The following is a 22788-nucleotide window of genomic DNA, read 5'->3' on the forward strand; positions in this document are numbered from 1 at the left end:
TTCTCCTCACATTATGCAAAATGGTCAGGTGCCACCTAATTCCAAGAAAGATAAAATAATATCTTTGCTTAAGTCAGGCAACTGTCGATTTCCCTCCTAAGCAACACCTCTAAGTTGTTGGAGGAGTTCATTTCAAATTGTACACAATCAATACTGCAATAACACCTACCAGTGAAGTCAGCTGCCTTTCACCATAACAGAAGCTACCCAGTGTAACTAGCCACATCAAAGTAGTGTTCCAGCAAGGATTGAAGACGACAGCTGTCTTTGTAGATCTCACCACTGTATATGGCACCATATGGAGAGTTGGTCTGCTATACAAATCATACCACACCATTCATGGCAGAAACTCTTACACTTCCCCAATAACATGCTACATGGCAGAACCTTCCATATAAGTAGAGTCATAAAAATAAACAATAACCTCCCTTAAGGATCTGTACTGGTGCCTGCATTTTTCAACCTCTGCATATCAGACATCCCAGAGACAAAATGATGTAAATTTCATTATGCTGATCATTTGGCTATAGCTGTCCAAATTAAGTCAATTGAAAATGGTGACAGTCCTCATTCCCAAGATCTTAAACTTTTTGGAAAATTGTAAACTGGCTGGAGACTGATCATCAGCACAAGCAAAATGAAAACAATGTGCTTTCATCCAAATAATGATCAAGCTACAAAATCTCCCAAATTATACTTAAACAGTTAAGTACTTCCCCGTAATTAGTTTCCTGAGCACCTTGGTGTCACATTTGATCACACCCTATTCTGTAAGAAATACCTAGAAACAATAGCATTTAAAGTCAATACAAGCAACAAATCCTGCACAAATTGTATGTCAGCAGGTGAGGAGCATGTTTCCTCACTGAGAGGTTCTGCCCTATGTATATTTGTTTTATGATATGTCCTAAATGCTTTAGGATCAACTTACTATGGAACTATGCTACAAAATTCATGTACTTTAATCTAATAAACAAGACTGAAATCACTTCAGTCTTCAGACAATATCCTTCCACAGACCTCAATAGCAAAAACACACATACATATCACGACATAACTGTCCCAGAACAATAAAGCTACACAGGGGAGAGAGGGGGAGAGAGGAGGGTGCACATACACTGGTGAGCCAAAGCATTATGACCACCTACTTAAATGTGTGTTGATCAGCCTCTGGAACGAAATTCACCAGTAATTCTGCACACCATGGATTCAAAAAGTACTTGATAGGTTTTCAGAGGTTTGTGGCATCAGACACCTACACACAGGTCACACACTTCCCATAATTTATGGGCAGTTGGATTGTGGGCATGGAGCCGGTGCCTGATAGCATCCCTCTTGGGTTTCATCAGATTCATATAGGCCAAATTTGATGGCCAAGAAATCAACATGAGTTCACTATCATGTTCCTCAAACCATTGCAACACAATTCTGGCCTTGTGACATGCACAGTTATGGTGCTGGAAGATGTTAGTACTGTTGGAGAAGACATCAAGCATAAGGAGTTCAGGCAGTCCCTAATAATGTTTACGTAGTACACAGCTGTTGTGGTGTCTTCAGTTACTACCACAGGGTCTATGGAAGCCCAGGTGAATGTCCCTCATGACATAACACTGGAACCACAGGACTGTCTCCATGGCGTAATGCATTTTTCGATCAGCCATTGGCGTGGATGACAGCATATCTGGACAAGACCATCAATCTGATTTAACAATAAATGAAATTCAACCGACCAGGTTACATGATCCAATTGATCTGCAGTTCAGTCTCAGTGATTCCACGCCCACTGTAATCATAAACGACTATGTTTTTGAGTCAACATGAGAACACTTACAGGTTCCCTGCTGCAGAGCACAGTGCACTGAATGCTGTGCTCCAAAACACTTGTGTCTGTGCCATCACTGTACTCTGACATCAGATCTGCCACAGATCACTGCCTATCCTGCCTTAGAGAGTGGGTAAGCCTCTGATCCCTGAGTCCAGTAATGAGGTATGGATGTCCAACTTTTTGTTGCCTACTCATTGTTATACAGCAATCTTCAACCACTTTCCATAAATGCTCATGATGGTAGCCAGTGAACAGCCAATCAGGTTCATCACTTCTGAGATGCTTGCTCCCAGGCACTGGGCCGCAGCAATCTAATGTTTGTCAAAGTCACTTAAGTCAGTGAATTTCTACATTTCTGCCACTTATCGTTGCTACAATGATTTCCCATTCATCTCTGTTCAGCTCATATTGTTCTCTTACCACATCACATGTCCTCAGTACCACCAGACAGCATACAGCCTCGTGGTTGGCAGAGGTCATAATGTTTTGGCTCATAAGTGTATGTACATATTGTGTCTTTGTTATGAGGAAGGACATTCTCGGAAAGCTTAGCTATCATTTTCATTATTTGTTTTCCACACAGGACAATCCATTACCATATTGAGTTATTGCCTGAGAAGTTGGCCACTTTACTGTTACTACTTCTACTTGTTTCTTATTTAATAAAGCTTGTAATCTACATCTACATGATTACTCTGCAACACAGAATTAAGTTGTTGGCAGAGGATTTGCTGTACCACCTTCAAGCTATTTCTCTACTGTTCCACTCTCAAACAGTGCATTGGAAAAACAAATACTTAACTCTTCCCATGCTAGCTCTAATTTCTCTTATTTTAATATGACGATCATTTCTCCCTATGTAGGTGGGCGCCCTCAAAATATTTTTGGACCCTGAAGAGAAACTTGGTTATTGAAATTACATGAGAAGATACTGTATCAAAGAAAAATGCTTTTGTTTTAATGACTTCTACCCCCAATTTGCAATCATCTTTGTTTCAATTTTTTAATGTTTTATTTTTGAACTCAGCAGACCCCACCCCATTTTTTTAATTTTTTAAAGAAACAACAGTTGGCATAATTTTACAATACTTCTTTTTTTAAAGGAAAATATGAGACAAAGGGCCATATTAATATCTTTAAGAAAGTGTCAAATTTTCCATCACTTCTCTGTTTTTCATTTATGATCTGAAACTAATCAGCATATTTTACTGTTAACTTCTGACCACCATCTATACTTCTTTTTTTAAAGGAAAATATGAGACAAAGGGCCATATCAATATCTTTAAGAAAGTGTCAAATTTTCCATCACTTCTCTGTTTTTCATTTATGATCTGAAACTAATCAGCATATTTTACTGTTAACTTCTGACCACCATCTATCTTCTATATCCATATACATACATAAATTAAAGTCCACCACTGTGGTTTTGTCTATGTGTTTGGACTAATCTCAGAAACTACTGTTTGAATTTTGATACAGTTTTCAATAATAGATCCACTAATACATGAGATTAGATCGATAGATCTCATAACTAATGAGGAGGTACTGAACAGAATTGGGGTGAAGAGGAGTTTGTGGCACAACTTGACTAGAAGAAGGGACCGGTTGGTAGGACATGTTCTGAGGCATCAAGGGATCACAAATTTAGCACTGGAGGGCAGCGTGGAGGGTAAAAATCGTAGAGGGAGACCAAGAGATGAATACACTAAGCAGATTTAGAAGGATGTAGGTTGCATTAAGTACTGGGAGATGAAGCTTGCACAGGATAGAGTAGCATGGAGAGCTGCATCAAACCAGTCTCAGGACTGAAGACTACAACAACAACAACAACAACAATTCATGAGATAGTTTTGTGTGTATAATAAATATTTTGTGGAAACTGGCTAAACGATGATGCACTAAAGCCCCCTGGTGGTGTGAAAATGATACAACTTTCATCTACCAGTGCATGTCAGAACTCCCTGGAAATGCGTAATTTGATCTGCCAGTAGCACAAAGATAGTGCAGGCTATTACTACTGGAAGGCTGGTGCAAGCTACTGCCAACATGCTAAATTACCTGTGATGCAGGATGTATGACATAGTAAGCTCACAGTGGTTTTCTGCTTCATGTACAGGCTACTCTCAGGAGGTACTGTAGTGGTTTTGACTGACAGACTGATTTATGAGTAAGGTTTGTGGCACAGGAGGTACATGTAAGGCTGCCTGATTCCAGTGTCAGGCTGGCACAAGACTACCACTAATGGGAACTTCCCAAATGACCTGTGATGAAGGACATATCAGGTGTTAAGCTGACAAGAACAGATTTTTTTGGTGTAGAGTTAATGTTTATGGGTAGTGAAGGGAAATGCAAAAAAAGATCACAGAGAAAATGTAGCTCAGTCTGCACTAGCACTGCATTTGGGTGACCGACAACTGACTGTAGAGCACACAAAACTCGCTCTGCAGTTGGGAGAATCAGGCAGAATGGTAGCTCATACCTCTCATCATTGCCACAACATGTAATTCTGAACACCAATTAAATATGAAACAGATAACATTTGAGCCTCCTGAGAACTGTTCTGGAGTGCTCTGCTTAAACTGTTTTAAGTTATGTAAAAGTGATGACATTCAATTACCTAACATTGTTCTCTAAATTTTAATCATAACTCAATGCAATGGCCTGTAAATAAAATTACTGCTATGGCAGACAAGTCATCCAGCTGTCAACACTTAGTGTTAGCTGCATAAAGCCAGGGTGGGTTGTTAGTTTTCAAATAAACCATTTCCTTTTACATCTAAATTACTGGAGGTAGTTGGAAACAAAAACAAATCATCAATGTCTGTAACATGCTGATGTTCACTCCTTTGCCATGGAAAATAAAGCTGGACATAAACTACTTTAGGTATATGCAATCAGACAAAAAATCAACATTAAAGTCTTCACAAGTACTGACTATTCAGTTACACCAGTAATTCTGCATGAGCAGTCTTGCTCAAACTAAATGAACTGAACAAGCAGTCATATGGAAATAACATAGTATCAGCATCTATAATGTAGAGAAGGAAGTGAGTGACAAAAAGGTAGAGTTCACAATATTATGTCTTCAGAGAGCCCACAACAAATTAGGACTTGAAGAAGTTTTTGCTGTCAGAGTTAAGAATATCTATCAGTTTCTTTCAAAAGGCAAAATAAGTTTGAAACCACTGATTAACGGTATCTGTTATGCCACTGAATTCCAGCTCCTGAAACAACACCAGTGACTTACCAAATGAGAACCTTTCGTAACATGAATGATAACGAATGGTATGAGCACAAGATATGGTTGCAAGTACAGGTACAATATATTTCAAAAATATTGCTCAAAGTTAAACATCTCAAATTCTGTTTATTCACTTAAATGTTTGGTTTTTAATATTGTTCACTTAATAAGTAGTAACAGTATTTACATACTGTCCCCCATACAAACAAAAGTGTAGTCAGAATGTATAAAATGTAACCACGCAACAAATGGAGTTGGCCAACTCAGAAAGAATAGCTACTTTGTTACCATCAACATCATTTTAGCTATATGTTAATGTGAATTACCTCATCTTGTCTTCTTTCAACTTTATTCTTCTGTTCATAATATTTCTGTACAAGCTTCTTCAGTCTTAGATTTTGTTTAAATTCTGGTGATTCAGTATTCAAGCCTTTTAGAATAGACAGAACAGAGAATTCTTTTCTCCTTTCCAATTCCTCTTCTACTTCTTTTGTCGGTGGTTTGAAGTCATCCCTTGAGAAGTAAGTGAACTGATAAGAACAGAAACACATATGTATGATATAAAGGATATACACCCAAAGTTATCCATATAATGGAAAACATTATTTACCAAATATCTTCAAAAAGCCTTACAAATAAACATGAGTGCCTGAGATGATAAAATCAGACCAGACCTTGTGTTACTGATCATGGGGAACATTTTATACAGCTATAAGGTCATGTGGAGGATCAATACTTTTAGGATTTTACACAATGAAAGAGGAGCCTCTACCTACTAATTGCCATGAGAGGAGGAACTTCAATGAGGTTGATAGGTGTATCTAGTTATTTTGGCAAGCCAGTTCACATCTCAAGAGTTAGGCATACTCACATTTGTCTTGATGCTGTGGAGGGGTGATACATATAGTGTGTAGAAGGAATTAGTACATGGATTCCTCCAGTTACGTACTATAACATACACAGTGAACTGACTATTTGACGTTACTAGAGTCTGGCCTTCTTGTCTAACATCAGGAGGCTTGTCTCATGGGGTGCTCATTTAACTTTTATAACAGGATAAAGATAGTTAGTTCATTGTGGGATGGTCCATAATGAAAAATACTGTTAAGGAGTTAATTTGGTAATAAAGGGAAGTGTGAGGTAAAAGCTGTAGGGGGAAACTCAGGCTTCACTACAGTAAGCTGGTTCAAATGGGTATAAGTTGCAATATTCATGCACAGATGTGAAGATACTACTACAGGGTACACTAGCATGTGGAGCTGCATCAACTCTGTCTGTTGACTGAAGACCACAACAACCACCACACCACTGCAATCAGGTAATGAGACTGGAGACCTTGCCTGCCGGAGTATGAAGCCATGGCTTAATGGGTTGAGTCCTATTCAGAGGCAAGTCATGGTGATTTCATCGCATCAGAATGATCAGTATGAGGTATGTGAGATCAGATTGTTGGTTTTATTAACCATAGTTTGTTGCCCTTCACTGGCAGTCACTCTGCCTAACACTGCTGCATAGCTCTCAGGCCACACAGCACGATGATGAGACGACAGCCTCCTTGGTCACTTGTTCATTTCTCCAGACTACAACATGGCCTGGTAGCCAGCAGAATGATACATGCTTTACCTGTTGTTGAAGGAGCAGTTTGTTCTGTATTGTGCATATAATTTTCTCTGCTATGAATATTTATTGCAAAGCTTGTAGAGCACTAATGGAATCATAGCGAATGAGAAACCTTTCACTCTCACTCTCACCTCTTCTACTCCACTGCCTTCTGGATTCCATACAGTTCTCCATTCTGTACAGTGTATCAATTACAAAGACGCATCTTGAAGATATGGTCCAAGAAAATGACTCAAGAGCTGAGGGAGATACTGCTCTGAACAATCAATCTATACTATAGTAAAAGCATGATGCCTATCTAAAATGTTGTAGACCAAGGACTGAAAATGTAAACTGGAAGAGAATTTCTTTATAAAATTTGTTAAATCTAAAACAGTTCTAGTCTCATAAGAAGTAAAGGTGGAGATCTGCTCTAATCTCAGCATACAGCTTCCAAATGAGCCATACTGTATTATTTATACAGAGTAGTAATTCACTTTCTACAAGTTGCTTTTATATACTGCACTGAATTAAAGAGACTCAAATCATCAGTAAAGTAATGTCAAAGTTCACCACCATATTGCACATTTTTTTCTTCTTTTTTTTCAGTCCAAAATCTGAACTGTATTTCTAACACTGTGTGATTGTAGTGACATCTATGACCATCTAGCACATTGGATAGATTAATTACCATCACATACAGGATTTGTATTAGCATAGCATTGTACCTGGAATGATAAGTGAGTCATCCCAGTCTCCATTGTTATACAGGATTTCTGCCACTGCTGAACGAGTCAGCCTGAATGAGGAAACTGCACAATTTCAGTAGTGCCTAGCAAAGGTGCTTGTGAGTTTTAGTTGCAGAGTTGTCCCCAAATTCCTTACCAACAGATATGACTGTTCTCTGTTGCAGGAAAGTCACCTGAACTAGCTTAAGTTGGGACAGACACAATTTTTGTATCAGGTACTGCCACACACCAAGGATGAGATTGCCAGTTACCAGAAGCTTCAGTGCCACATAAGAACACAGTATATAGATAAAAAAGGGTTGCACTAAATATATTTATTTGTGAAACAGGTGCAAAGTACATCTTACATAAGTGATTGCAAATTGAAATTATACTGAAACCTATTGTAGTGTTTAGAGAATTTCTGTGTAAATTTTTAAACCACTTGGCCTTCCACCATCTCAAACAGATGATATTTTAGATGGAGTGGGAGAAAGGAACCCTATCTAAAGTGTGTCATATGTCTGTGTGGGTGTCAAAATCAGCCACGAGAAAAAGGTTGATGCGGCGGTTGAACAGCACCGACAAGTACTTGTCAGGTGATCCATGGAAGTCATAGTGAAAGCACACAGAAGAACCAAGGAGCTTCTGTGTTATTCTGTACTGTTTGTAATTTGATTATTGTTAGTGACAAAAGAACAATTGAGATTTGGAATTGTGAATAAACACTTACCTATGGCTTGCTGGAGGCAAGACGTATTTTATGATTAGTTTGCAATAGAGTTATGGTTGTTAAGCCAACTCTTTGCTAAATGTACTTAAATCTGTTTCTAATGTGAAACAATACGAGTGACTTACAAGAAGTTGAATATTTATATTGAAAGTGCAAAATAGTTATTGCGCATAGAGTCCATGTATACATATTGGGTTGTTGCCAAAAGAGAACAGTTTTAAAAGAGAAGGCCTATTAGAAAAGTCATCACAAAGCCGGTAGAATGTGGTGACTGGTGTGAAAGGACTGAAGAAAACAGGAATTTTGAGACAAAAGAGAGAGAAGAAGCTATCAAGTGTTCCCATAGCAACTGAGCATAACAAGAACAGAGAACCATTAAGAGAAACTGGATGATGCCTGAGAATCCGCAGGAGAAAATTTGAAAAGGCAAATAAAGGAGAAGACGTAAGAAAGTTACAATGTGAAAAACTGGAGAGAAGATCTCGATGTGTTAGACTAAGACGAGATACGCCTAGAAATACCACTAAGATGATCTGGTGTGGGGAGTATAAAGCTCCCACACACATCACAGGGATGCAGGCGTGGAAACCAGCCTACATCTGACGCTGCCGGCATCAGCTGCTGTTCACCAATGCTGACCTGCCATCACATCTACTCACCTATACTGTGAGCATTCTATGCCGGGTGATCGCAAAACAGAGCTTTAGTACCTTAGCAAGAAGTGATATTTAATGAACTTTATTAATGTACTTATTATACTTAAAGTTAATTTTTAAATGTTCACAAGGACTAAAGCTAGTAAAATTATGGATCACGTTCAGAAAATTGAAGAGACATCAGAACAAGCCATGGCTATGAGAATTACTAAAGAAGGGCCTGACTCTTCTGAGTTAGTAAATCTAATCAAAACTGAAAATGCTGCTCTAAGAAAGGAACTAAATGCAACTCTCTGTAAAAAACTTAGCTTAGTACGTTGAAATGGAAATGCCCTGTGGCCTGGCCTCCCATCGGGTAGACCATTCGCCTGGTGCAAATTTTTCGAGTTGACGCCACTTCGGCAACTTGCGAGTCAATGGGGATGAAATGATGATGATAAGGACAACACAACATCCAGTGCCCAAGTGGAGAAAATCTCTGACCCTGCCAGGAATCAAACCCAGGCCATTAGGTATGACATTCCGTCGCACTCACCACTCAGTGACCAGGGCAGACACATTCTAGTTTAAATGCTCGGAATGAAGCTTTAGGATTGTTAAATGGCAAAGTTGACTCACAGAGCAAAGAATTTGGTAATCTATGGGAAGGCATGGATGCTTTAAAGACTGAATTTGGCATCCTGAATAGTCAAGTAGAGGATTTTAAATTAGACTTAAAGAAAGAATTAACCAATTCCTTATGTTCACTGACTTTAGTAGTAAACATAATGATAATTTCCAGGAGTTATAAAAAAAAGTTAGAATTTGAGATTGAGGACAGATGAAATAATGTAGAATCAGAAATCAATGAAAAATTAAAGTTTTTTGAAAATGTGTGTAACATTAAATTTAATGTTGTAAAGCAGGGACTGAGAACTTTAAAAGAAAGTGTAGATAAGCAGAGCGAGTTAATGCATGTCATTAAGTCGCAAATTATAGGTGTAAGAGCACAAGTGGATAATATAGAAAAAAGTTTCAAAGAGAAATATCAATCTCTGATATTGTAAATGTAAGCAGTTTGGAAGAACAAGTCGAAGAAATTATAGAAAGAAAAGTTATCGAGAGAATAACACCCAGGAACATGCGTGTCACCTATGGAGTCTTCCAAACTTACTGATACCAGGAAGGGCATAGATGACCTGTGGAGAGAAGTCAAGCTTATCTAGGACAGAGTAGAAAAATGGGTAACGTCACCTAATGATGTGTATATATTTAAATATGTCTGCTTGTGTCTCTGTATGTATGGATGGATATGTGTGTGTGTGTGTGTGTGTGTGTGTGTGTGTGTGTGTGTGTGTGTGTGTGTGTGTGTGACTTACCAAGTGGGAAAGCGCCGGCAGACAGGCACAACGAACAAAACACAGAAACACAGACACAGAATCACCAGTCCTCGCAACCGATGGCCGCCCCCTCAGGAAAGAGGGAAGGAGAGGGAAAGACGAAAGGATGTGGGTATCAAGGGAGAGGGCAAAAAGTCACTCCAATCCCGGGATCGGAAAGACCCCCCCCCCCCCCCCCTAGGGGGAAAAAAGGACAGGTGCACACCCGCACACACACACACACATCCATCCGCACACATGGATGTTACAACTCATTTTACTACTTCTCTTCAAATCACATTAATCATGGAATGGAAATACACAGCAACAGAACGTACCAGCGTGACTTCAAACACTTTGTTACAGGAAATGTCCAAAATGTCCTACGTTAGCGAGGATACATGCATCCACCCTCCGTCGCATGGAATCCCTGATGCGCTGATGCAGCCGTGGAGAATGGCGTATTGTATCACAGCCGTCCACAATACGAGCACGAAGAGTCTCTACATTTGGTACCGGGGTTGCGTAGACAAGAACTTCCAAATGCCCTCATAAATGAAAGTCAAGAGGGTTGAGGTCAGGAGAGCGTGGAGGCCACGGAATTGGTCCGCCTCTACCAATACATCGGTCACCAAATCTGTTGTTGAGAAGCATACGAACACTTCAACTGAAATGTGCAGGAGCTCCATCATGCATGAACCACATGTTGTGTCGTACTTGTAAAGGCACATGTTCTAGCAGCACAGGCAGAGTACCCCGTATGAAATCATGTTAACGTGCTCCATAGAGCGTAGGTAGAAGAGCATTGGGCCCAATCAAGACATCACCAACAATGCCTGCCCAAACGTTCACAGAAAATCTATGTTGATGATGTGATTGCACAATTGTGTGCGGATTCTCGTCTGCCCACACATGTTGTTTGTGAAAATTTACAATTTGATCATGTTGGAATGAAGCCTCATCCATAAAGAGAAAATTTGCACTGAAATGAGGATTGACACATTGCTGGATGAACCATTCGCAGAAGTGTACCCGTGGAGGCCAATCAGCTGCTGATAGTGCCTGCACATGCTGTACATGGTACGGAAACATATGGTTCTCCCACAGCACTCTCCATATAGTGACGTGGTCAACGTTACCTTGTACAGCAGCAACTTCTTTGACGAGGACTTTAGGGTTATCGTCAACTGCACGAAGAATTGCCTCGTCCATTGCAGGTGCCCTCGTCATTCTAGGTCTTCCCCAGTCGCGAGTCATAGGCTGGAATGTTCCATGCTCCCCAAGATGCCGATCAATTGCTTCGAACGTCTTACTGTTGGGACACCTTCATTCTGGAAATCTGTCTCGATACAAATGTACCATGCCATGGCTATTGCCCCGTGCTAATCCATACATCAAATGGGCATCTGCCAACTTCACATTTTTAAACATTGCACTGCCTGCAAAACCACGTTCGTGATGAACACAAACCTGTTGATGCTACGTACTGATGTGCTTGATGCTAGTACTGTAGAGCAATGAGTTGCATGTCAACACAAGCACCGAAGTCAATAGATACTGACGAAACTAAAATGAGCTCTAACATGGAAATTAAGTGTTTCCTGGACACATGTCCACATAACATCTTTTCTTTATTTGTGTGTGAGGAATGTTTCCTGAAAGTTTGGCCGTACCTTTACACCCTGTATTATTTAGGACAAACTTCATTAAGGAGTAAATATACTGAGAGGCAGTAGTTAGTATATCCAGTTCTTTGAAGAGGTTTCTACAGGACGTCCGTGAATTTGCTCCACAAATAATACGTATTACACACTTATGGACTCTGAAAACTTTTGTTTGACTTGAAGAGTTACCCTAAAATATTACACCATGTGACATTATGGAATGAAAGTAGGCAAAGTATTCATGCTTATTAATTTTTATGTCACCTACGTCAGCTAACAATCGAATTGCAAATACAGATTTGTTAAGGCTTTTCTGCAGTTCTGTTGTGTGCTCCTCCCAACTGAATTTGTTATCAAATTGTAATCCCAGGAATTTAAGACTGTCAACCTCTTCTATCTGCTCTTCTTCATACTTTATGCATATGCTGGGTGGAAACCTCTTACAGGTTCTGAATTGCATATAGCGAGTCTTTTCAAAGTTTAATGTCAGTGAGTTGGCTTTAAACCATTTATTAACATCCATGAAAATATCATTAGCAGCTCTTTCTAGAACTACACTCGTCATACAATTTATTGCAATACTTGTGTCATCTGCCAACAAAACGAACTCTGCTTCTGGCAGTGTAACTGATGAGAGATCATTAATGTACACAAGAAAAAGCAATGACCCTAAGATGGATCCTTGTGGGACACCACATGTAATTTATTCCCACAGAATTCTAATTCATTTAAAAGGATGTTGTGGTTCACACAATCAAATGCATTTGACAAATCACAGGAAATACCTGATACTTGTAATTTGTTATTTAATGTACTAAGTACATTTTCACTGGAGGTGTAAATAGCCTTCTCGATATCAGAACCCTTCAGAAATCCAAACTGTGTTCTTGATAATATGTTATTTGTGGTCAGATGGTTGAGAAGCTACCTGTACATGACTTTTTCTAAATTTTTTGAGAATGCTGGCAAAAGTGAAGTCGGTCTGTAGTTTGATGTTCTCTCTTTATCCCCTTTCTTGAATAGACACTTAACATCTGCATATTTTAGCAAATCAGGAAATGTTCCACTTATAATTGACTGGTTACACAAGGAACTTAGAATTGTACTAAACTCGCAAGAACATGCCTTAATTAACTTCGTTGATATTTCATCGTAACCACTAGAATACTTTGTTTTTAAAGATTTTATTATCGAAGTTATTTCTTTTGGTGAAGTGAGTGACATATTCATGTACCTGAAGTTATTTGCAAATGCTAGTTTCAGATATTCAAGGGCATTACTTACCGATCCTGACAATCCCATTCTATCAGTAACGAATATAAAATACTTGTTAAATAGATTTGCCACAATATGCCCATTGGTTACTAATGTGTCATCTACCCTTAACACTATTTGCTCCTGTTCCTTTCTGGTTCTACCAGTTTCCTCTTTCACTATATCCCATATTGTTTTTATTTTGTTCCCTGACATTGCTGTCTTCTTCTCGTAGTCCATTTGTTTAGATATCTGAATTACTTTTTAAAATATCTTACAGTATTCCTTGTATTTAGCTAAATCATGAGCATTGGAGCTATTCTTGGTTGACAGATACATTTTCCTTTTTGTGTTACAGGAAATCTTTATTCCATGTGTAATCCATGGTTTTATTATAGACTTCTGTTCAATTTGAGTAACTTTTAGAGCAAAATAGTTTTCAAACATGGTACTGACATTGTTCATGAATGTGTTATATTTTTCATTCATGTCGTGAACACTATATACATCTTTCCAGTTCATATCTTTGAGCAGTTTTCTAAAACACTCAATTTTTGGTTGATTGGCTACCCTCCTGTACCCAGATTTAGCAGTCTTGATAACCTGCTTAGAATTTACATGTAAAACAAGGAGCTACATGCCATGGTCTGATAGTCCAATTATTACAGGTTTTATGATATGATTTTGTTCCTTTGATTTGTCTATAAAAAAGTTATCAATGGCTGTCCTTGAAGATTTAGTGATCCTAGTTAGAAAGTTTACAGTATGAGTTAGATTGAAAGACATTACCAACCGTAGTAAATGTTTACTGGAAGACTGCATTAGAAAATCTGTATTAAAGTCACCAGCAATCAAAATTTCTTTGCTTCTTCCTGTTAAATAACCCAAAGAGCTTCTAGATGATTTATAAATACATTATAATAATCGGTAAATAGTTACTATTATATAAGATCTGTTATGGAACTCTATTTCTGTTGTACATGCTTCTAGATGCTGCTCTAAACTGAATTTATAGAATTTATTAATGTCAATGTTCTTGAATTTATGGCAGTTTTTAATAAATGTGGCAACTCCTCCTCCATCCATAGCTACTCTGCAGAAGTAGGAAACTAGCTTAGAAATGTCTAACATATCTATACCAATGGTCACTTGATGTTCAGAGAGGCAGATTATGTCAATTTGGTTAGATGAATTCATTTCATCAATACAAATGAGTAACACCTTGTATATTTTTTTTTCCAACAAGCAGCTCAGTTCATACATAGAATACCAGGAACAAAAATGATCTGCACAAGGACTTAAAAGAACTTAATTTAGTTCAAAAAGGGGTCCACTACTCAGGAACACTCATCTTCAATAACTTGCCAGTAAACATAAAAAATTTAATTACAAATAAAGATCAGTTTAAAAGGAGCCTAAAAGACTTACTAGTGGCCAACTTCTTCTACTCCACTGATGAATTTTTTTAATAGGAACAAATGATGTATTGTATATATTCATACTATTAGTATTGTTATTTCAGCTTAAAAAAAATATTGTCATGTTCCACATCCACGAGGATCTCCTCAGCACAGATATATGGAATGAAATCTAATCTAATGAAACAGACACCATATATAAAAACAAAGATGATGTGACTTACCCAACAAAAGTGCTGGCAGGTCGATAGACACACAAACAAACACAAACATACACAAATTCAAGCTTTCGCAACCAACGGTTGCTTCATCAGGAAAGAGGGAAGGAGAGGGATAGACGAAAGGATGTGGGTTTTAAGGGAGACGGTAAGGAGTCATTCCAATCCCAGGAGCGGAGAGACTTACCTTAGGGGGAAAAAAGGACAGGTATACACTCGCACACGCACACACACACACACACACACACACACACACACACACACACACACACACACACATATCCATCCGCACATACACAGACACAAGCAGACATTCGTAAAAGGCCTTTACAAATGTCTGCTTGTGTCTGTGTATGTTGACAGTTGACTATACTGCTGTCCCGTCTAATCACTAATTACACTGCTAAGAATTCAAAATTTATGCAGCTCTTTAGAAACACCCAATTTACAAATGATCACATGTACAAATCTTCTGCTTACAGAATATGCAACTTTCCAGGGAAACTTAACAAAAGGTAATCATGAGGACACAGTGACTGAAAAATGATATCACAACAAGACAGCCGGGTAACAAATCCAAATATTTAGAAAAAAGTGTAGCACGAAAAAGATATGAATATCAGCACATCAAACTCAAAAGTATAGAAAATGTTGATACTGAAAACTTGTTCAGTTACATAAGAACAATAACTGTTTTATACATGCAGCTCACATTTTAAGCATGAAATTCACAAGTCAAGAGAAACTGGAATATGAAATACCTGACTATACCATTAAGACTCTTCTGACAATTACCGAGAATTACTTAAAATGAATGAAGTCTTGAAACACAAATTTAAAGCTCTTGGCATATATTGCTTATTTCCAATTTAGTGAAAGAATTTTTCTATAAAGTTAAAAAGTTCAAAAGTAATACCATTATTAAATAGTAAAACAGATAAAAAGTTAGAACCATATAATTTGCCCTGACATTCTGTAAAGCATTTTACTCACTAACAAAGCAGCTAATCACTAAAATCTTAAAATGGCTACAATTTACAGATTGGAAATCAAGTAGATCTTGTCTTCACTATAAAGTGTCCCTCTCATCCTGGATCTGAGTAACCTGACTTCCTATTTAATGTTCCCCACCCTATCACTTTCTCCTCTGTGATGAAGCAACTAGTAGTCCCAAAAGCTAGGATAGTGGTATCTCGTTTACTGTTGCATGTGTCTATCAGCAATATTACACATTTTGTCTCTTGATGGTTAGTACTGATGAGAATTTCTATCTTTTGATACAATGAAAATACACACATCAAAAAAGGTTTTGCATCACCCTGGTTCCCAGAATTCCTGAAGATAGATGTTGACTGTGGCTATTGTATCACAAACACAATCCCTTTGACTGTTCAGAGATGTCATTAACCCACTCAAAGATGTAAACATCCATGCATGAGCAGTGCCTATTAGACGGAAGGGGACTGACAGCCGATCAGTTCCAGTCATTCCACCAGCTTGTGTTGTCTGTAGTTCAATCACGCCTACACGGTCAATACTGTGGTTCGATTGCATCCGCATCATTACTTTGTACCAGGAAGGGCTCTCAAAAAGGGAAGTGTCCAGGCACCTCAGAGTGAACCAAAGTGATGTTGTTCAGACATGGAGGAGATACAGAGAGGTAGGAGCTGTTGATGACATGCCTTGCTCAGGCTGCCCAAGGGCTACTACTGCAATGGATGACAGCTACCTACAGATTGTGGCTCAGAGGAACCCTGACAGCAATGCCACCATGTTGAATAATGCTTTTTGTGCAGCCACAGGACATCGTGTTATGACTCAAATTGTGTTCATAAGGCTGCATGATGCACAACTTCACTTGCGACAAACTTGGCGAGGTCCATCTTTACATCAACAACACCATGCAACATGGTACAGATGGGCCCAACATCATACCAAATGGACCAATCAGAACTGCCAACAAGTTGTCTTCACTGATGAGTGTCGCATATGCCTGCAACCAGACAATCGTTGGAGACGTGTTTGGAGGCAACTTGGTCAGGCAGAATGCCTTAGACACACTGTTCAGCAAGTGTAGCAAGGTGGAGCTTCCCTGCTGTTTTTGGGTGGCATTATGTGGGGCCAACATAGGCCACTGGTAGTCATGGAAGACGCGGTAATGGCTGTACAATACATGAATGCCATCCTCCGACCGATAGTGCAACCATATTGGCAGCATATTGGTGAGGCATTCGTCTTAATGGACGACAATTCACGCCCCTTTCATGCACATCTTATGAATGAATTCCTTCAGGATAACGACATTGCTCAACTAGAGTGGCCAGCTTGTTCTCCAAACATGAACCCTATCGAACATGCCTGGGATAGATTGAAAAGGGCTGTTTATGGACAACGTGGCCCACCAACCCCTCTGAGAGATCTACACCAAATCACTGCTGAGGAATGAGTCAATCTGGACCAACAATGCCTTGATGAACTGGTGGATAGCATGCCACGAGGAATACCGGCATTTATCAATGCAAGAGGACATGCTACTGGGTATTAGAGGTATCAGTGTGTACAGCAATCTGGAGCACCACCTCTGTAGGTCTTGCTGTATGGCGGTACAACATGCAATGTGTGGTTTTCATGAGCAATGAAAATGGTGGAAATGATGTTTATGTTGATCTCTATTCCAATTTTCTGTACAAGTTACGGAATTCTCGGAACCAAAGTGTTGCAAAACTTTTTTTTGATGTGTGTATACCTGCTTCTGTTTTGAGAGTAAATTAGGATAATACTGAAATATAACTGTAGAATACTTATGTTTGTAATACTCTTATATTTTTCTGTATAACTTGGCATTTGTAATACCATTTTGTGAGGACAAAGAAGTGCTACTACTCACTGTGTCACCTTGGCCCTGATGTCAACCAACTGTGCATATAATATTACATTATGAAATAATGTGTGTATAGCTTGTGCAGTATATATTGTAATCAGTGCTGAGAAATCAATGAACAGTGAAGTGCTATTTTTTTACGTTACTAAATAACTTCTTTGAAAATAGTATTGTATACTAGGGTTAAACCAAGTGCGGTTACACTGTTTTCAACAGACTTTGCTTGTATTTGGATAGATGGAGGCTCCAGTTTCTGTATGGCCATCCTAATTCAGAGTTTCAGTGGTTAATTTTTATCTCTTTGTCTCTTTCCCTAACACTGCATACTCAACTTTCTCCCTGTATTCTCCATTTTTTTCTTAATGTTCCTCCTACCAGTCACCTACCAAGCTACCGGGCATATCTATTTGTTCCTCTTCAGAACAATTTTTCTTACAACCTTCCCATTCTTTCCTCCCCAGTTCCACACACCTTACATTTCTACATAATGCCCTTGAACAAATATTGCTACTTGGTCTAATCATTTGGCAGCATCATAAGAAAACTGTGTCTGTGCACATGTCTTTGTTAGCTGCAAAGCTGTCAAAGTGGGTGTCAAATGAAAGCCGGGACATTTTTCACCTTTTCTGTGTGTCAATCAATTACACAAAATCTGCCCTATCCTTAGACGTGTAGTCACTTACTACAAGAGTAAATTCCATCTGGATTACACACACACACACACACACACACACACACACACTCACTCACACATACACATACAAACACAACTTAATATTATATACTGAAGTACAAATTGGGCCTTCTTAACTACATTCTATAAAGAGAAAAAATGAAATTACTCTACAATTATCTCAATAGGCAAATCTGTGAAATGCCTCTTTTCATAATAAGTAATGTGGAAGACTAGTTAATGAGTTCAAACTCCATTCAGTTTATGGAAAAACTTCTTGATTCTTTATTATTGCATGTACACTGTTGTGATTTATATTATTCGCTTACCTCATTAATCTGCTCATTTCATGAAGTTTTTCTCTGACAACTTCTTTTGCAGCTAAAAATAACTCATCCAGTTTTCTATGTCGAAATGTAGACGCCTTGTAAGTATTACTGAAATTATTAACAATTGATTAGAAAGTGTTCATTTCTTTCATTACAAACAATATATTGTAAAACCTCATTGAAATCAGTCCTCAACTAAAGAGTAATCTGCTTACCACTATATTTTCATAATAATCATCCTCTAATTATCTTCTGTCCAATAAATGCAGACTCTTTTAATATTTGTTATTACTTATATAATGATCATTATTGTTATAGAACCTTCAAATCATAGCACACAGATAGTTTCAAGTGATTAGCAAATAAGCTATCAGAACAGAGGCATTACCGTCTACCTTAATGTTCATTACCAGGTAAAGCCCTATTGTTTTCTCATGATAATTCTATTTCAATTGTAGAGCAGAGCTTAAAAATGAAACTAATTCTAAACATTGGTTATGTTCTTCTGCAGACTTATCCGGCAGACAAAGAGTTGGTTAGCACAAATTTGCATATTATTTAAATGACCAGCAAATTTGCATTTCACTGTAGTCCTCTCCAGGTCAGTTCACTGCTGTAGACTAGTGAATGCCTTCCTTTATACATTGTCATTTTTGGTTATCTATAGAAATGGTGTGGTTGCAGAGATGTCTACATTGGTGAAACCCAGGTACCCATTAGAACTCATGTTTCAGAACATGAATGTTACACATGACTGGGACAGAACAACAAGTCAGCTGTAGCAGAATACCACCAGGCATGTGAACATCCCATCAATTGTCAAGAAACTCTCATGCCTGCTCGGCAGACACTGAAATAATTAAATGCACAGAGAGGTTTGCTACAAGTTGGCTGAAAGCTCATTTTGTGACAGTCTTTTTGTTGTTCCTATCTGCGACTCAGCATCTCTGCTATATGGGGAGTAGCAACTATTTTTTTCGTAACATTGTTACATTCCATTCTGGATTTTCTATTGTTTGATTACTTACTCTGAGTGCTGTAGTTACCACTCCAATTATTGTTTGATATGACTGAAAATTTGTCAAAACCATGGAAAATCCAGGATGGAATGTAACAATATTCAGAAAGGAAAGTTCCTATTCACAATACAGTAGAGATGCTGAGTTGCAGATAGGCACAACAAAAAGACTCGCACAATTAAAGCTTTCGGCCATTAAGGCCTTTGTCAACTACAGGTATAGAAACACACAACACACACACACACACACACACACACACACACACACACACACACACAACTAACACATGACTGCTGCCTCAGGCAACGGAACCCACATTTATTTGTAACAAAATCAACCAGCAATTTCCTTAGTTTGAGACCTAAAAAAGGAATGGCAGGATAGTTAACAATAACTGCCGAAACAATTTGTTGCAGCATTTGCCATTTAATATATATCATTTCTACAGACTTCTGTGACGCTTTATTCCAACAAATATTGAATGAATAGATCAAAATATACAAGGTAGTTTTCCACCTCTATGCAAAACCATGGCAAAAAGTACAGAATGGAAATGAAATGCTCCAAAAGACAAAACAATTGATAAGTGATACAACACATTTCATGGGATAGGCTGCTTATGTGGTGCACAGAAAATAGGCTGACCAGGATTGTCAATAGAGAAAGACATCTGTACAGAAACTGCAAGCCAGACTGAAAGCAGACATGTATATTGGATAGAGCATCTCTCGAAGTTATTAACTCAAATTTCAAGTGCTTAATATGGGTGAGATTTGTGACAAGATAAATGTCAATGTGATAGTGAAACTTGGCCATTCATGTCCTAACAACTCATGGTCAATATCGGTGACTGTAGAGAAAGTGGAGTGCATGCATGAATCATTCATCAGGAACCTAAAGAAATTAATGACATATGTGAGCAGGCAACTGTAGGTACCGCAGTCAACTGCACGGCACACTCTATGCAAATGTCTGAAAGTAAAACCACATTAGCAGCTGCTGTTACATTGGCTGACTGCTCAGAACAACAATATTATTTTTGGCTTTTGCACTGACTTGCAGCAGCTACTGGAGGAGGATGATTGCCTTGAGTCTTGCTGTAGCGTTGGGAGTGTGAGTTTGGGTGCCTGTGTGGTTGTGTGTGTTGATGTGAGTATTATTGCTGGGGAAAGAGTTAGTGCTTGAAAGCTACTGTGAATACTGTTTTCTGTAATGTGTGACTATGCTCCATGCATCGAACCCCTGCAGGTAAATGGTAGCCTTTCCCTTATTTTACATTTTGCTCCATCAAGGAATTTCCATTATTGTTCACCTCTATGTCATCTCTTCCTATGGGATATGTCAAGAATGTGTGTTCCTGCCTCCACTTTCACTTAATCTAGATGACTTACAAGGAAGAATAATTAATACAGTCACCGATATTGACCATGAGTTGTTAGGACATGAATGGCCAAGTTTCACTATCACATTGACATTTATCTTGTCACAAATCACACACATATTAAGCACTTGAAATTTGAGTTAAGAACTTCGAGAGATGCTCTATCCACTATACATGTCTGCTTTCAGTCTGGCTTGCAGTTTCTGTACAGATGTCTTCTGAAACAATGGAGGTACTTACGAATAATCCTGTATATAGAATTTGTATCTGAATCAGCCCCTCTTTTGAAAACATACCATGGATCCCTCAAATGAAACATAGGGCCCAGTAGTTGGAATGAAGGACAGGTCACACTTATCTACGAGAAGGGCAGCGGAAGTGATCTACAATACTTCTATCCAGTGTCACTGATATATATCTACTGTAGAATTTCAGAACTTTTTCTCAGTTCAGAGGTCATGTGGTATTCTAACAGAATGTCAACCATCAGAGATTCTGAATACATCAGTCATGCAAAATGCAAGTCACACTTTATCTCACAGGACATACAAAAAGGCATCAAGGGAATCAGGTGGTTGCATTAGTTCTTCACTTCAGAAAAGTGTTTAACTCAGTACCACAAAAACTCTAATTAACAAAAGTACAGTTATATGGTGTATCAAATAAAATTTGTGATTGGATTGAAGATTTGTTGGTAGGGAGAACATATCATGCTGTCTTGGATGGAGAGTTACTGAAAGATGTAAAAGTAATTTCAGAAGTTTCACCTGGATGTGCGTTCGGTGTCTTACTTCTCATGTTGTCTATTAATGACCTGGATAGTCATACCTCAATAAAATTTCAAATTTGACTAAACGTTGGTGACTTGCTTGAAATGCTAAGAAATGTAGAACTGTGCACTTCGCAAAACACAAAAATGTAGTATCATTAGACTACAGTATCACTGGATCACAACTGAAATCAGTCATCTCGTACAAAAACTTTGATGTAACAATTTGTGGAGGGTATGAAAGGAAATAATCACATAAGCTCAAACAGTGGATAAAGCAGGTGGCAGACTTCTGTTCTTTGAGAGGATGATACGGAAAATGCAGTTGATCTAGAAAGGTTTTCGTTTACATAACACTCATTTGCCATATCTTAGAATATTGTTCATGGGTGTGGGGCACATACAAGACAGGGCTAAATAGGGATTCTGAGGTTACACAAAGAAGGACAGCACAAATTGACACATATTTGTGTGAGCCATAGGAGTGTGTCACAGAAATATTAAAAATCTTAAAAAGGCAAATACTCAAAGATGTATGGTAACAGTATAACAAACAACAGCTTATGAAGTTTCAAGAAAAAATATATGTGAGGAATCTGAGTGACCTGCCATGTCTTTTTAATATTGCCCAGATTATGCATATCATCTCCCTGACAAACGAACTGTTAGTTCCAAAAGCTAGGGCAGTATGTCACTTTTAATTTTATTTCTATACGTGTCAAAATTTGAAACAATAAATTTCACCTCCTGAAGGTTAATATCCATTTTGTCTATTAGGAATAAAAGTTTTCAAAATCTTTTCTCTGTGAGAGCCTCAATTAAATAATAAATATTCCTATCAAATTTCATATTTCATGGCCACAGTTTAGCAATCGGTGTTGACTACATAAATTATGTGATATGTAATTTATTCATATCATTACATGTTGTTGTTGTTGTCTTCAGTCCTGAGACTGGTTTGATGCAGCTCTCCATGCTACTCTATCCTGTGCAAGCTGCTTCATCTCCCAGTACCTACTGCAACCTACATCCTTCTGAATCT

General features: G+C 38.3%; 1 protein-coding gene across 1 annotated transcript in view; it reads right to left on the minus strand.

Annotated features, from left to right (window-relative positions):
* LOC126278856 (cilia- and flagella-associated protein 44-like) overlaps nucleotides 1-22788 on the minus strand; it is a 577958-nt gene that overhangs the window by 237605 nt on the left and 317565 nt on the right. Inside the window, exons 15-16 of the mRNA XM_049979132.1 lie at nucleotides 11299-11346; nucleotides 5393-5596 (exon numbers count right to left, since the gene is read on the minus strand). Coding sequence (XP_049835089.1) covers nucleotides 5393-5596; nucleotides 11299-11346 — 252 coding nt within the window. The remainder of the gene's footprint in view (nucleotides 1-5392; nucleotides 5597-11298; nucleotides 11347-22788) is intronic.

Source organism: Schistocerca gregaria, chromosome 6 (assembly GCF_023897955.1).
Source record: "Schistocerca gregaria isolate iqSchGreg1 chromosome 6, iqSchGreg1.2, whole genome shotgun sequence".
Taxonomy (NCBI): Eukaryota; Metazoa; Arthropoda; class Insecta; order Orthoptera; family Acrididae; genus Schistocerca; species Schistocerca gregaria.